The sequence below is a fragment of the Leuciscus leuciscus genome (genome assembly GCF_965113295.1).
Source record: "Leuciscus leuciscus genome assembly, chromosome: 13".
NCBI classification, from domain to species: domain Eukaryota; kingdom Metazoa; phylum Chordata; class Actinopteri; order Cypriniformes; family Leuciscidae; genus Leuciscus; species Leuciscus leuciscus.
The window spans coordinates 13,301,381-13,317,259 of record NC_138737.1 but is presented as its reverse complement, the minus strand read 5'-3'; the positions used below and the strand labels follow the sequence as shown (position 1 = coordinate 13,317,259).

General features: G+C 36.6%; 1 protein-coding gene across 6 annotated transcripts in view; it reads left to right on the top strand.

The window, feature by feature from the left end:
- The window catches only part of iqsec2a (IQ motif and Sec7 domain ArfGEF 2a), a 79,777-nt gene that overhangs the window by 44,443 nt on the left and 19,455 nt on the right, over positions 1-15,879 (top strand). The window contains exon 1 of one of the 6 annotated variants that reach the window (XM_082188185.1): positions 12,295-15,143. The exons of the other annotated variants lie outside the window; for them this stretch is intronic. Within the exon in view, the coding sequence (XP_082044311.1) occupies positions 15,064-15,143 (80 nt within the window). The 5' untranslated portion in view covers positions 12,295-15,063. Of the gene's footprint in view, positions 1-12,294; positions 15,144-15,879 lie in introns of those variants that run through there. 6 annotated transcript variants of the gene reach the window in all.

The window sequence follows — 15,879 nt, the reverse complement described above, 5'->3', positions numbered from 1 at the left end:
TAAATGTTTCAATGTACATTTTATGTTTATTTGAGCATAATTTTATTTGAGTATTTTTACAATTTTTATTAAGAGTCACCTTTTTTGGACCATTATTTGTCAACAAAAAACTGCAGGTGTCATAATGGTCCCACATGAGCAGAAAACCTGTTCATTAAAAGCACATTATGTAAGTTTCGCTGCTAGAGGTTGCTTATTCATAACAATAATAAAGGCGTAGCTTGATGACACCGTGAATGAGCGTGGAATCATGGGAGTTGTCGTCTTCACCTCCACAGCCGATGGAAAGCTATTCGACAGATAGAAATCATGTTCATGGATGAGCTAATATATTAAAGTTTTATTAATGTTACTGTGGCATGAAGCTGGGCAAGGCCGAGACCCTGGGGCATTTTACGTTGCTGTTTTTACTATGCTTCTGCTGCAGTTGGCCAATGTTTCGTTTAGTTTTGTTGTTTGTTTATTTTACGATTCATTTTACATTTAATGTCCACCTTCTTCCCTGAACTTGAACTTTGTTACAGTTACGTTTGATCACTTTAATTCACATTATTATTATATATTTTTTATTTAATTCTAATGAAATAGCCACAAGTGCTGAATTGCTGCTTATAGAGGTCACTTTATTTGACGAATCAAAGTTGTGGGATAACTGTTTTACTTGGTCAAAACAATCATACTAAAAATACATTTGGGTGTGTTGAAAGTTATGTTAATCTGTGCGTTCGCTCGGTGGATGCTATGAGATACTTGTTGCACATAGCAGTAAACTAGATCGATATTAGAATATCATATTAATAAAAGCTGAATCACTTGTGTTGCTAAATAACATGCAATTCGGTTTTTTTTCATATATTGTATACTGTTACTACAAATACAGCAAAAGAAAACAAGAGATTCAAACAATAAGACTAATGATTTGTTTTCTGTCGATAAAGGTATCCAAACAGTTGCTCACCTGTCTAATAAAACATAACATATTAAAGCATCTTTGGTGTTTCCATTGTTTCTACGGAAGTAAAACTCGAGGGTAACGTGGCTATGATGTCATTGACAGGCTACGTAAAGACACGGGCTGTTACATTGGTTAAAATTGCTGCTTTCTCTGGATTTAAACATTGTTGGAAATGTAAATAATAATGTAATAATAATGTAAGTACACAAGTCAACAAAATATAGGCTATAACATTGTTCTAGTGGTTTTTGGATATTTTAATCCAAAATTCTTGGATTAAAGTCATCTTTTATGTCCACTCTAATGTGACCTGAAGTGGTGATTGTCGTTCACTTACTATTTCATTCATTTACACCAGTATGTTCGATTTAGTTCAATTTAGGGACTGGTTGTGAGCATGATATTATCACATTGACAGGTTTATCACCCAATCATAGCATATTTTGTCATTTTTATTTATTTATTTTATTGTACTGTCAATTATTTTGAGGTGGTGCAGCCTCTGTTTCTTTTCATAAAACACCCCTGTCTGAAGGAGCATGCTGTGTTCCTTAATGCTTCAAACCTCATGTTCTTACACTGGTACTATGAAGTATCGGATACAGCTGCCAGATTTGAGTCCTGTCAAAAAAAGCATGATAAAACTCTTTAGTACATTGTGCAGAAACAGGCTATGGCGTTTTCTCTGGGCTCTCTCTCTCTCTCTATTTTTCAGCTGGTGGGGGGTCTTCTGAATCCGCTAGTCTTCTCGTGTGAGGGGTTTAAACGGTGCTGGAGAGATTTCAGCTGTTTAACAGGATGCTGAGAGTTACAACACTGTCAAAGAGGCAGCGAGAGACTGAGTATGTGAGAGAGAATCGCTGTTCTTCAGCAAGTGTTCTGCCAGTAAGTTGGTCTCGTAGTTTTTTTTTCTTTCCTCACTGCTGCCGTCATGATGGAAGGAACTAGAGGACCGTCATCCATTGCAATAAGGAATTATTTATTAAGCGCTTCATCACTCTTGTTGCATGATAGTAAGTGAATGTAACCAGACGAGCAGGCTATTATTCCTGTGCAAGGCCTTCAGATTCATACTCTGACCAACAGTTTTCCAGTTTAATGCTGTATTGAATCTTTGAGCATAGTTTTAGCTGTATGGACTTTTGAACATTGAGCATAGGGGTGGGCGGTATGCCGGTAGACACGATTAACCAGTAGAAATTTGTCAACCGGTAGAGATATTGGACTATCATCTGTATCACAGTTACGCTCATGTGATGTTGCTGTGTTGCTCTGTCACGAAAGCTCTTCACTTAAATGTGTTTTTAAGCATCACGGTTTAAAAACAAGTGATTTTAAACTTGTTACGTGCAAGAAGCAGCGAAAGAGAACTCTTATCACTAAAGCCGCTGCTCAGATCGTGTGAGTACTGAACGGAGTTGATTTTGCCGCCTTATTGGGTTCAAACAGTCAAATACACACATTTATGTGTCAAAATGGCCGTCTTTGCAAGTATCCTCGTAAACAGTCGTTTATGTCTTACTCTTAAGTGATCATGAACAGTTGAGAAAGAAAACGCATGTTTAACAGTATACTGGATCCGTGCATTCGCTCTTAAAGTGACAGCAGCCTAATAAACATACTGCAGTCTGTCATTAATGTTAATCAAACAACAAGAGAAAATCTCTCACTGTTCTTGACTGAATCACTTTTGGAACTTTAATGAGAATAAATGTATATGTATTTTACATAGTGAAGACTATGCAGTGTTTTTTTTAATTCATTTGATTACTTTGCACAATTTATGTAGTATTTCTTATTTCTAGTGCTTGAAGTTTTTCAGGTAGGTCTATTTCTTTTGTGTCTTTGTTCTATTGTAGTTTGTCCTATTGCTTGTAATTAGTTTCTTTGTTCTTATTTTATCAGACTGTTTACTTTTTTTCAATAAGCTTGATTTTTTTTTTTTTTATTTTTTTTTTTTAGTTTAATGAATTATGAACTTTCAATGGTATGTTTTTTATTTTTATATCATAACCTTATTTAAAGCAAAAAAAAAAAAAGCCTTTGAGCAGTATATGAGTTCAAAAATGCAAAAGATTTCTTCTGAGCTTTGACCTTTCTCTCACCCTCTCGTTCTCTTTCTAACTCTATGTGTCCTGCTGTATCAGCCTTGGTCCTTTCCTGTCTGTTTAATGCATTGGATTTGAGCCACAGTCACAATTTTCATCTGCTTTATCTTTACTCACACTAATTCAGTTTTTCCTTCTGACTATATTTATGTTTTAGCTCTGCACAAAGTTGGTTTCTTATCCATGTTTACATGCACAGATTTTAGTTTTTGTTTTCTCTAGTGCATCACATTAATTCCAAACACATTTATGCACATATGAAGTGGCATGTAGTTACCAGTGAGATGCTTGTGAGTCCTGTCAGAGAAAGAGACTGAGTCAGCTGACTAAAAAAGTTAGGCTAGTCAGCATGGCACCTCAGTGAATAATTGGCACGTCTTGCCTTTCTAACATGTCTAAAAATATGGAAAGAAGGCTTTCTTCTTATGTTGCTAACTTAACTTGGTGAGAGCAGTAAGTCTTGCATTAACAGTTCATGCCCATTTTAGTGTTGAGATGTGGGCTATATCGTGCACTCAGATGCGAACTGAAACTGTCCTCTCTCTTTCAAGTAATGTTGGGATTCAGATTAATATTATTGAAGTGGTTTGTTTGAGGGGTTCATGTGAATCAACCTGTGCAGAAACTATTGACTGATTCATCTGAGTCCTTTTGCACACATGCTTGAATTTTTTTATAAATATATTTAGTTTAATGCTCCGGTTTAAAAATTTGTCTAAATAATTCATTTGCAAATGTACTGTATAAGTTATAAAATGGTAAATGATTGAACAAATTTTTGGATCAAAAGATTCAAGTTTCTAGGATGAATTAATTCAGAGTCTTTAGCCGCATTTCCACTTGATCACCATATGAGGCAGAAATATATGTATATGCGATTCTAAAGGCTACATCACATTTCTTTAGAAAGAGTGAGCATTTCTATTAATTTTCCACGAAATTATGCGATCTGAGGAGGTTTGAGTGATCTCTCCCATCTCACTATCCTTTCAGACAGAGCAACAGAGAAAACTTGAGTTATACGAGTCAACTCGAGTGCATGTTTTTAATGACATGTATGCGGATGCATTACTCCGGTATTAACAAAGGCTCAGGGAAGAGACAGAGAAAATATGAAACCCAATAAATACACGATTATAATCATAAATGATTTGTTTTTCCATAAACATAGTATTTGTATTTAATATCGCAGTGGTTGGCACACTGTAAGTAAACATATGATATTGTATCAATATTGTTGATATATTGATATTGTTTTCCTACAGGCCTAACATTCTAACACTTGAAAAAAACTAAATTTACTTTAAGGTTGATGTTTTGAAACCAGTGGAAACTTTGAGATACTGGCTAGACAATATCAACAGATATAATATTCTATAATAGTCTCATGACATATTGAGTAATCAAATTAACTTCTAACCTCTTTGATTTTTTCAATGATTTTGAGATCTAAATTTTGTCTGCCAGTAACAGAGGGTGAAGTGGGGGCTTGTTTTGCACAGATTGAACCAATCATATTGAAGGAAAACAATCATATGTCATGTTATTCTTACTGTTGTATATATGTCTATCCTATAAAACCTGATGTATTCTTCTTTCTGGTTGAGATTCTTGGAGAATTGTTCCAGAACTCTCCCGGCCGCTGAAGTCTGTCTGGTTATTGCTGCGCAGCAAGTTTACAGATTAGTTAGAAACTAAAGATCTCATTCCCGAGTGAGATGTTGTTCGACTCAGTGTGAGACTCTTAGGTTAGATGCGGTTAGGTAACTATAATTCTTAGGCATTTTATGTGGTCAGAATAGCTACTCTTAGGCGTCAACCAACGAGGTCAGAGTCACCCGAGTATAATTTTGCAGATGTCAGGGACACTTAAGTCAACTTAAGTCAGGTGCGTAGGGGAAAATTCTACCATAATGTGTAAGCCTTTGGACTTAAAAGCCTTAATGGAGTTGTTTTGTGCATTCCTGTGATTGCAAATAAATGGAAGCAGGTGCAACCGAAGGTATGTGTTCTCTTTTTATGTGAAATGGTAAATATCAGTTTGATTCAGCATGATTGATGTGCACTCCTGACTCAAATTAATAAATTACTGTCACTGTACCATTTTTATTGTAAAACATTGGTGAAATATTGATGCTGGAATCTTAAGGTGCCATAGAATGCATTGATACAATATTTAAAATTGTTCTCTGATATCTACATAGAAGGTATGTGGCTTAGGTAAGGGCAAAAATTCTCCAGATACGGTTTTACATCTCCATTTACAACCCTAGGATTTGTCCCTAGAATGAAATGGGCTGTTATTACCTTATTTGAAGGGTCATGAATAATAATGTTGAGCTCTGCTCTAATTGGCTGTTTTACAGATTTGTACGCAGGAGCTGTGATGTATTCTGAAATACAAACGTTAAAAAGAATCATACTTCAGTTCTCATACAAAAAAAATATTTTATCAAATTGACTAGATGCATTGTCAAATGACAATCGTTTCAACTTAAGTGGTGGAGAAGGTCACGTTAGCTAGAAGGAGGGAATGAGCTATCTGTAAGCAACCAAACTAACCTTGTTAGCTCCTGAGTTATGTGTTGTTGATGAAATAGGCTATAGGCAAAATTATAATACTACCTGACAAAAGGGATTGACATATAAATCTACAAAATACAACTGTAGATACATCTATGACAACACAGGCAGGAAATAATATTAACCTCTGTGTAAATAGGTCGTCATACTATTATGTTAACGTTACTGTACTAACATCTTGCGTTCGATCTCGAAAACACAGGGTAAATTATCGTTAATGTTGTTAGTTCACTAAGAAACTTTCAATTTTAAACCGAAATGGCTTCAACAGTCAAGTGGATAAAATCACTACTTGCTGCTTGCGGTAGGGGTTGTAATGGCAATATAGTTGGAATTGCTCCCTTCTTCAGTATCAAACGCTGAGTGAAGCCTGCTAGATATTGTCCCAGGTTAGAAAAACTGTCAGTGGTGAAATGGGCAGAGCGAACTAACAACTTTGAATTAAAATGGTGCGGTATCCTGTTGTAGATAAACATCAACCATGCCTGCTGACAATTCTGTTCTGTGGGAAGGGTATGAAAAGTGCACACATCCCCTGCACAGCCTGAAAAACAACTTTTATATCCATGATCTGCCATTTTCGCTATTGTCCTTGCTTGCTTCTTCACAATACCTGCAGAACTTTTGATGATTCGGCTGTGCAGGTCCACGTTAACACTGCCTGGCCTAGAACATGGGCTGGTATATGCATAAATATAAATATAGGGCGTAAATATTAATGATCCCGACTGCAACCTCACAGTCGGTGTTATGTTGGTATTCGCCCGTTTTTCAGTGGTCTTTGGCACGCACGAGATTTACATATGAAGGAGGAAACAATGGTGTTTTAGGCTCATAATATGTCAGTTCCATGTACAGAACTCTTATTATTCAACTATGCCAAGATAAATACTGTTTTCCATTCTATCAATGGCACCTTTAAGTCTTTAGTTAAATACCAAACGTTCGCTTCTGTCATGCTCATTTTGTGATTTAGCTAGTTTTCAGTCAGCTGGTGAAATGGTGGGGTTGTTTGACATTCTGGTGGTGTGTTAAGGGCGGGTTTTATGTCAGTGCTACGGCGATAATGGCCCGACAGTGGACATACAACTTGATTTTGGCCTCTGTGCTTGAGGTCCGAGGCTATTGGTCTCGCCAGGCACGTTGTTAGCCCTGACTCGCACTGGCCCGATAGTGGAAAAAGCTGCTATTGTTGTCTGATTCTAATAATATATATAATATGATACTGTCTTTTTTCTGTTATAGACATTATTTAATATATTTGGATCAAATTCCATTTGAAGTTTATACCTGGTTTTGTTTGAGTTAGTCAGATTATTTGCCTACTGTCTATATTTAGACACTAAATTATGTCATTATTAATCTTCCTTGAACATTCGTCTTGTTCAGACTGATCTCTGGAGTTCAAAGTCATTTGTTACTTTTGTGTTTTCAGCAGTCCTGCTATTTTAAGCCTAAAACGTTGATGTCGTCAGTGTTTCTCTCTTCTGTGCTGCTGAAGCTGTGATCCGGTTTGGTGTAAATGACAGGCTGCTTGAGGTTGTGTTAAAAAGCGAGACCATACAGCGCTCTGTGTCGTGACATGCAGCAGTCTTATTCTCCAACAGTGTGTTCTCAAACTGAGCCTTTAGTAATGAACGCAGAGATGATTCCCAAGGCCGCTTTAGCAGTCCTGGCCCGTAGCTTTAAACAGGAAGTGCACTATGACTGCCAAATACTGCATTTTGAGGGAGTGCAGAAATGACGTACACTCTCTTTGGCTTCTGATGCTCACTGCGTGAATATTTGTTGTTTGCTGAGTGTGCAAAATGAATGCTTTATGATCCACGCCAGAAATAGTAACATTATTTCATATTTGGACATCTAAGCAAGTATTCTAATGTGTAGATAAAATGTATGTATAGCATTTTCGGTTTTTGGCCGAAAGAGAAAAACGGCCTAAAATATATGCCGCCCTTCAGTGTTCTCCAGTGATCTGCTTCCCACTACGCTCTGCTTACATTCTCTGATAATAATAGCTTTGTAGGACTATACATTATTTGGATAATTGGTCAAAAATAAATCTGGTAAATCTGATTCTGTTTGCATAGAATCAAATAATTTTAGTGAATTACTTTCAATAAAAGGGTGGTTATTTAATTTTATTGGCTTGTATTTTTTTTTTATTCAGTATCATTAAAGGGGTCATATAATGCCATTTTTGTACAAGCTAATATGATTCTTTAGGGCAGGGGTTCCCAAACTTTTCCATGACAAGGCCCCCCAAATACCTCTAGGTTCTGGCCAAGGCCCCCCTTTTGCAGGATGTGTTATTGAACCCATCGACAATACTATGGCAAATGTAGAAATAAATAAATAAAACATCTAGGTGAACATCAGATTATGTGATGGTGTTTATAGAGATGAACCTATTACAATTTTCAAGGCCAATTCCGATTTGTCATTGAGTTTGACCTGCCAATACAGATTTTAGCCAATTCTGATTTAATGTTTTCTAACCACTTTACAGCACACACAAATATTTATTTTCTATATATATATTTTTTATAAAACACCACTTTTATCCAAACTGATTAATAAAAAGTTTAAATGGGTACATTTTCTATAAATATTTTTGAGTCTTCATTTTCTTGAAGCCTACTGAAGTTCTTGTTAAAACACACTATACATGCAAATTATGTGCATTTTTGGTACTTTTTGTGTGAAATCATATTTATTTTGTCCATCAAAAGTGTGCTTTCACTTTAATTGAGCGTTAGCAGCGCAGCAAAAATAGACTCGGCGCCGAAACCCTCCGCTTCACTACTGCTCACAGCACGCGACGCTCCTGCTTGACGCTCACGCGCTGCTCCTGCTCGCGGTGTGAATGCACTCACTGGACATGCACGGCGAAAAAAATTTGCGCTACTCACGCGCCGCTCGCGGTCTGAAACAGCCGTAATTCACAAGGTTTCCTACATGTGCGTTCTGTGTGCACGTGTGATGCTGATGTTGCGCGATGTTAATCATGTGGCGCCCGAGTGCATTTGAATCGGCATTATGTCAGACTGAAAATCACGTGAAAATCGGCCAATTCTGGTCACCAGCCGATCAATCAGTTAATCTCTAAAAGATTAGCATTAAAAGTATAATGTTCAGATAGGCTATGCAACAAATTATTAAAATGTTATTTTATAACAATACTCATATACACACATTTTTTTTCCAACTTGCTGCGGCCCCCCTGGCGGCCCCCAGTTTGAAAACCCCTGCTTTAGGGTCTAAATAAAAAGTTTGTAATATACTTTAATTAAAAATTCTCATTAGTATTGTAAGAAAACCCTCATTTTACCTGGTCAAAAACAGCTCTGTTTTCAGCACGCCGTTTAAGTGCATGTGTCTTTAAATGATAATGAGCTTTGCTCACCCCGCCCCTCTGTTCTGTGCATACACCGTTTGTAACACAATAACCATAACGTGTTGTTCATTATAAACGTGGGATTATGAATTATATTGAGAATGTCGTACATGGAAAACATGCTGTAATGTACCCTGAGTGTAAACAGCCGCATTCATCGTGAAGCGTGCAGCAAGCGATTTGCAAAGATTAATATAAATATTAATATAAAGGTTAATAAAACGTTACACTCACTTCAGTTCTTCTGGAGGTGCAGCAGGAACACGAATAGTTGGTACCGATCCTATTTTCAGGAGCTGCTTTTAGCAAAACCAGCTTTATACTGACCCTCGTTTGTAAAGCAGTCTGGTGTGTGAAATGATTCGCGCAAACATGAAAGCATTGACGTTGATCGTGGGGAATATTCCCTTCGAAAACAAACTCCACTACGTCTTCAGCTGTACGGATTTAGGAACATCAAAATGACTGCTGTGTTCCTTATTACACCCAAGAACAGAACACCACAATCGCTTAGACGCCATTCTGCTCATAGACAGTGCTCCAGTGAGCGTATCAACAATGACGCGTGGACTATGATTGACAGCTCGCTCACGAGCGAGGGCAGGTCTGTGTTGAAACACTGCTGTCAATCAACCATCGTGGGAGGGGCGTCCGACCGTGTGACGTCACTAGGTCGAACGATTTGAGAGATTGGAAAACATATAAGGAGATAAAAAAAAAAACACTGGATGGATTTTTATCATTTTATGATGGTTGTGTACAGGCACTGCCAACACACATTTCAGTACAATCAACTTGTAAAAGTGCATGTACCATTATATGACCCCTTTAAAATGATTGAATTTCATTAAAAAAATTCTAATATTAATACAATTATACAAAAAAGCTCATTTTAAATTAGGAATCATTTTTAAAAAGCATTTTCTGTTTATAGCCAAGTGCATCCACAAGTTTGGGTTTCGGACCAGAAGTTTATTTTCGTGTCATCCCTAATTTTGGGTGACCCAAGTTCGAGTCCCAGCACACAGACCTTCCCCCATCCCGTCCCCCTTTCTCTCCCACTTCCTAGTCAAGTCAAGTCAAGTCAAGTCACCTTCATTTATATAGTGCTTTAAACAATATAGATTGTTTCACAGCAGCTTTACCGTGATAATAGGAAATTAAAGTCACAGAGATTGTTTTGGCTTTACAGCAGCTCTAGAATAAAGTTATTGTCCAGCTAAAGTTAGTTTTGATTGATTCACTTCCGTTGCAGAGTTTATTAGTTATTAACTTAGTCCACACTACTGCGTTTTAGTTTAGAAACGGAGAATTAAAACGAATACGATCTCCGTCCACACCAGCGTTTTAGCTGCGTATTAGAATTGATCTCCGTCCACATTAAAACGACTGAAAACGCGGATCACGTGACCATTCACCAACACTGGGCATGCGTGTGCCGGTGTAAACACAACTTCATTGATAAAAATGCGTTTCTAAACTTCTCCGTTTTGGGTCTCCGTTTTTGCCGTTTTAGTGTGGACAGGAGGTGCAAACGTAGCAAAAGGTCTCTGTTTTTAAACGAAAACGCAGTAGTGTGGACGGGGCCTTAGGGGCCGCTTACCGGACACCGTTCTAACAGAAAACCCTTAACACGCTCCAGCCTGCTCATTCGCACAACAACAGTGCCTGGTGGCTCGAGAACACAAACCTTGAAATAGGTTCCAAGGTGCAAGCGTTGAAAAAGTTATCATCTCCGTGTAAACTTAAAAAACGCAAATCTGTGAAAATGCTGACGGCGTGCACATACGTATTACGTGTTTAGTCTATAGATATGCGCGTTTGAATATATATGTGCACAGGCGTGTAGTCTTCCTTTACAAATTGACCAAATTACTTGCCTGGCCTTAAAAATTCATAATACTTCATTAATTCATAATTCATAATTTTTTTGTCGCTTACGCGTATCCATGTGAACTGGAATCATTTTGATAACATTTTATCTGTACAGAGGTAAAGGAAAGGGAAGGAGGCCTTCACAGGGGAGAGACTAGAGACTCCCATCGCAATAGAGGCAAAACACACCAAAAATAAATCTTCAAAAAAAACTTAAAAACTCAAGGTTATGGTGACATTTCTGAAACATGCTCAAAGCAGTTGCCCAGTCACAATACACTGGTCCGGCCGACCAATCAGAACATATTGTGCTTTTCAGAAGGAGGGGCTTCATAGAGACAGGAACTAAAGAGGGCGTTACTGACAGACTGGGAAGAGAGGTGCTGCAACAATGTAAAATATGTGAATGAAAAATAGTTTTTTGAACATTCAAGCATGAAAATTGTTCTAGTAGACCCCAAAAACAAAATCAAGACTTTGTAAAAGGGCATAATTTGGCCTCTTTAAAAACATTCTGCAAAAGAAAAAAAGTAATATCTTGCTATGACACATTCTCACTGTCTAACACCTTTACCTTCATGATAGCAGAGATGCACATGCAGTAATCTCAAGGAGACTGATGACTCAGAGACTGAATGTTTCCACTTTTCAAGAGGAAACCATGTGCCTGTGAGTGTGAATTAAGTCTAAATTCAGCATCCAATTTTAAATGTGCAGTGTAACTGTCAGCATCAGATTTAAAGAACTAGTATATTGAAAAATTACATTTCTGAAATACATAGTACAAGCAAAGATGGACATTCATTAAATGGACAAAAGCCATGGCAACATTTTTCAATATCTTCTTTTATGTTCCACAGAAGAAAGAAAGTCATACAGGTTTTTAATGAGTAAATGATGACAGAACTGTCATTTTTGGGTGAGCTATCATCCCTTTAAATCTCAATCTCATTCATGTTTATTTGAACATGGCTTTTTACTTATTTTCTTTATATTAAACCATGTGAATAACTATGCTTCTGACTGTATGCAAACAAAGACAACATTTTATCACAACATATTAATATTTTCTTTGAATAACAACATTTTGGGCTGTTTATCATATGGCTTCAGATGACTTGTGATTTACATTTTTTCAGTAATCTTTGAAGAAAGAAACAGCATTTATTTGAAGTAGAATTTTTTTTTTTTTGAAAGTTAATGCATCCTTGTTAAATAAATGTATTAATTTCTTTAACAAAAATTATACTGACCCCAAACCTTTGAACAATATTGTTATTTTGATAAATAGAAAAGAAAAGCCGGAATTCAGATTTTTTTTTTCTTTTGTGTTTTTCAGGTGTGATTTTTTTTCTTCTCTCATTTTCACGTGAATTACTCCATGATATTCACATAAACGTGATCGTGATGGTTTTATGTTTTATGTGCTTTATAACACAAACTAAAAAGATGATTACAATGCCTTTCTCGCTATCACTCCCAACTAAAGGCTACTGATACTAGACTGATATGGTGGAATTACTGTAATTCTGAGCCTAAACTAATTTAACATGATTATGAAAATCGATAAAAAAAAAAAATAGCTCCTAGCTGTGTCACACCAGCCCCCATCTCCTGTAGCAAAGATAAAACCTCTGTTCCAAAAGCTAGTGTGCTGCCTACGGAGGCAGCATTTTAAGACCTCACATGGCTGTTCCAGAAGGTAGGCAGCTTAATTATACCGCCTCCTACCCAGTTTACGCCAAATTCTAAGGCAGCATCACATGTATCCTTTGTAGAGAAGGCAATTCTATAATACATGGCAATGAGCTCTGTGAAAAATCAATCCAAGATGGTGGAAAAGGTGAGAGAATTAAATAAGCTTATACTTTCATTAAAATGGTTTTATTGGTATTATAAAGTGTTTTAGCCAATCTTTGTTTTTGCTAGGTATGTGGTGTTAGCTAAGCAGCATGCTAACACCAAACTCTATTGAAATTAATTTAAAAAAACGAGTCTCCTTTGGTACTACAAACACAAAAACATTGGTCACTGCCTAGTGTCATTTGTAGAGTAAAAGATGCTGATTACTTTCCGATTGTGTATATTTGTTGTGGATTGCTTGTGGTTTGTGGTGAGATCACGGTGACACATAAATTGGTATAGATTTACACAGAACTAGCTGAGGGAACAATTCAGTAATCCTTCAAAGATCAATGGCGCACACTCTGTTTATCTGTCAGTTTGCTTTTTGTGTTAGTTGTTGTTTTTTTAAGCTTTGTTTAACATCTTCATAAGATGCTTGCAGGAATGCATGAAATGTTTTAGTTATTGTGGACTTTTAAACATAATAATGAATGTTAATTACTAAAAAATCATGATAGATTGATAGCAGAGGGACAATTTTAAAGTGCACTATTATATAATGGCAGCTGAATGGTATAGTGATATTAGTTACATTAGCATAATGCAAGATCATTCTGTTGAAAAGCAGATGGCTCTTTTAGATCATAAAGTTAATGGTGCTGCTTTTTATTACTTTATTATTGGTTTAATAGAGCAAGCTAAAGCTGTACTAATGTCTGCTGTGAGTCCTGTATATTTGTGTTGAATAACTCGTATTATGTATTTAAAAATCTGTTTTGATTGGCCCATGCACTTCTGTCTAGTGGGAGAGCGTGAATTACTGTATTTTACTAACCGAGGCACTTGACAAAATTATAATCCCAGTTTGCATATTATCTGTATTTTAATGTATGCAAGATTAGCGTGTCCTAAATTATAGTGTGTTGAAAGTGTTCCGGTGGCCATTTCTGATAGATCTGTGCATGGTTTTGAGCTAATATTGCAGAACCACTTGGTTGCCTTCTTGTTGATGAACGTTTTCTTTAACAGGTTACACTAATGCTGCCAAACGCATGTAGGAGTCTGAGTGACACTTTCAATTAACAGCCATTCACTGGCTCGCACGGAAATATTCCTTTCTGTCAGCATCTGCCCTAGAGGCGATTTCATGAAAATACAAGTGTACACACACACAACTAATGCACATACACGTTTTGCTCTCAGTACACTTTAACTGTCAGAAAGGGTTCCTTATCTTCTATGCGGTTAAATGTATTAAATCAGATATCTATGTGAAGAATTATAACTAAAAGCATCTGCTAAATGAATAAATGTAAATATAATTTGCTCACCTTCATGTTGTACAAACCTGTATGACTTTCTGTATGAGACCAGGGCCTCTCTTTTTAATGAAGGTAAATTAGGACTGGGGCTGTCAACCTTCAAAATGACACACAAAAATGTATCACATAAATACAGCCTTAGTGAGCACTCCTTTCTTTCTTGATGAGACGTCATTCAAAAACACAAAAAATCTTTACAATTTTGAACAGTACTGCTGCCTATATATTTATTGTAACAGGAATGAATAATGTTTGTACGGTAATAAGCTGACCCAGGACTGCCGTGACGTGTTTGCAAGTGTGCCTTTGTGTGACTTGCCACGGGAGGTGGGGGACAGCACGATTTGCCCACACACACATGCACCATGTGACCGGGATCCTACCACAGCTGCATATCCGTCATGAGCAAACACACACATACACATTCAGTATGCACATATCTAAAGTCACTCATGCTGATCACCGCAGGATTGCACGGCTGGACTACTCGGCACTATTCCTGGACACACATCACCATACACGTCCTAGACAGGAGAGAAAGTCTGAAGGACATTTATTGCCATGTGTGATTGAAAGAGAGAAATGGAAGTTGTACTATGCTGCCTTTTAGTGGAATGGTATATTGTGAAACTGTAGGCTGTATGATAATCATACATTGAATGTAACAGTGTGTAGCGGTATAATATGTCAGTTGATTGCTGTTGAGACGATTGTTTTGAAGCTTTTCTGTTGCTGGCAAAACTCAGCTGTTGCCGTGTTGTTCGTTACCAGCCCCCTGGTGTGAAGAGATTTGCTACACACAATGAGAGAGGACTGTATGTGTGTGCGTTGCTACTGTACTGCTCGTAAACTGCATCGGCTCTGCAGTAATTGACAGATCGTCGATGCGGTCATCAGGAAACCCTCCAGCAAGATTCAGCTGATCCTAGAGCAGCTCTTACACAAACACACGCTCCCTATCACACCGCTGCAGACATCATGTGTGAGTGTGTGTTCTCCTCCTTAGCCATGCGCTTCCATCGAAAGAATAAACTCCCGCACAGGGCCCACGCCTACATGTGAGTAAACAACTGGGGGAAAAACACAGAATGATGAACATTTAAATGTTATATGTCAAGATTTGTGAGAATAGCTTAAATTTACTGATAATGCTTAATATAATGACTAAAACACATAGAGTGTTTTTAAGTGTCTGATAACCAATATCTATAATACATCATTATTTGTGATTTTTGGCACAATACTTAATGATCATTAGACTACAACAATAAAAATGTAATATGCAGCATAATAATAATTAGTAGTAGTAGTTTGTATTGTTATTCAAATTGCAAAGTTGTTTTGATAATAATAAACTAGAAGTTGAAAAGTGAATATAACAGTAACAATTATAAATAAAATCCATAACAAATTTTTAATTATTTTATTTGTGCTTTTTGGCTACAAAAATGAAAAATTAAAACATTAGACTACAACAGTAAAAAAAAACATGCTTGCATAATAATAATAAAAAAATATTACTGTTGTAATTTTTGCTTAGTAGAACTGTTAAACGATTAAGTTGCAAAGTGTGTATATATATATATATATATACATATAGTATATACATATATATATATATTGTATATATTATACATATATATATATATACACATAATATTGGTCAAACCGGTTTAATCTGTGTATTTGTTGAGAATAGGTTGTTATTGCAGTTAAAAAAAGGTGACTAAAGAATACAGAATAAAAAGATGTACAGATAAAATGCTGACAACAGAAAGTGAGTCATCATCACAG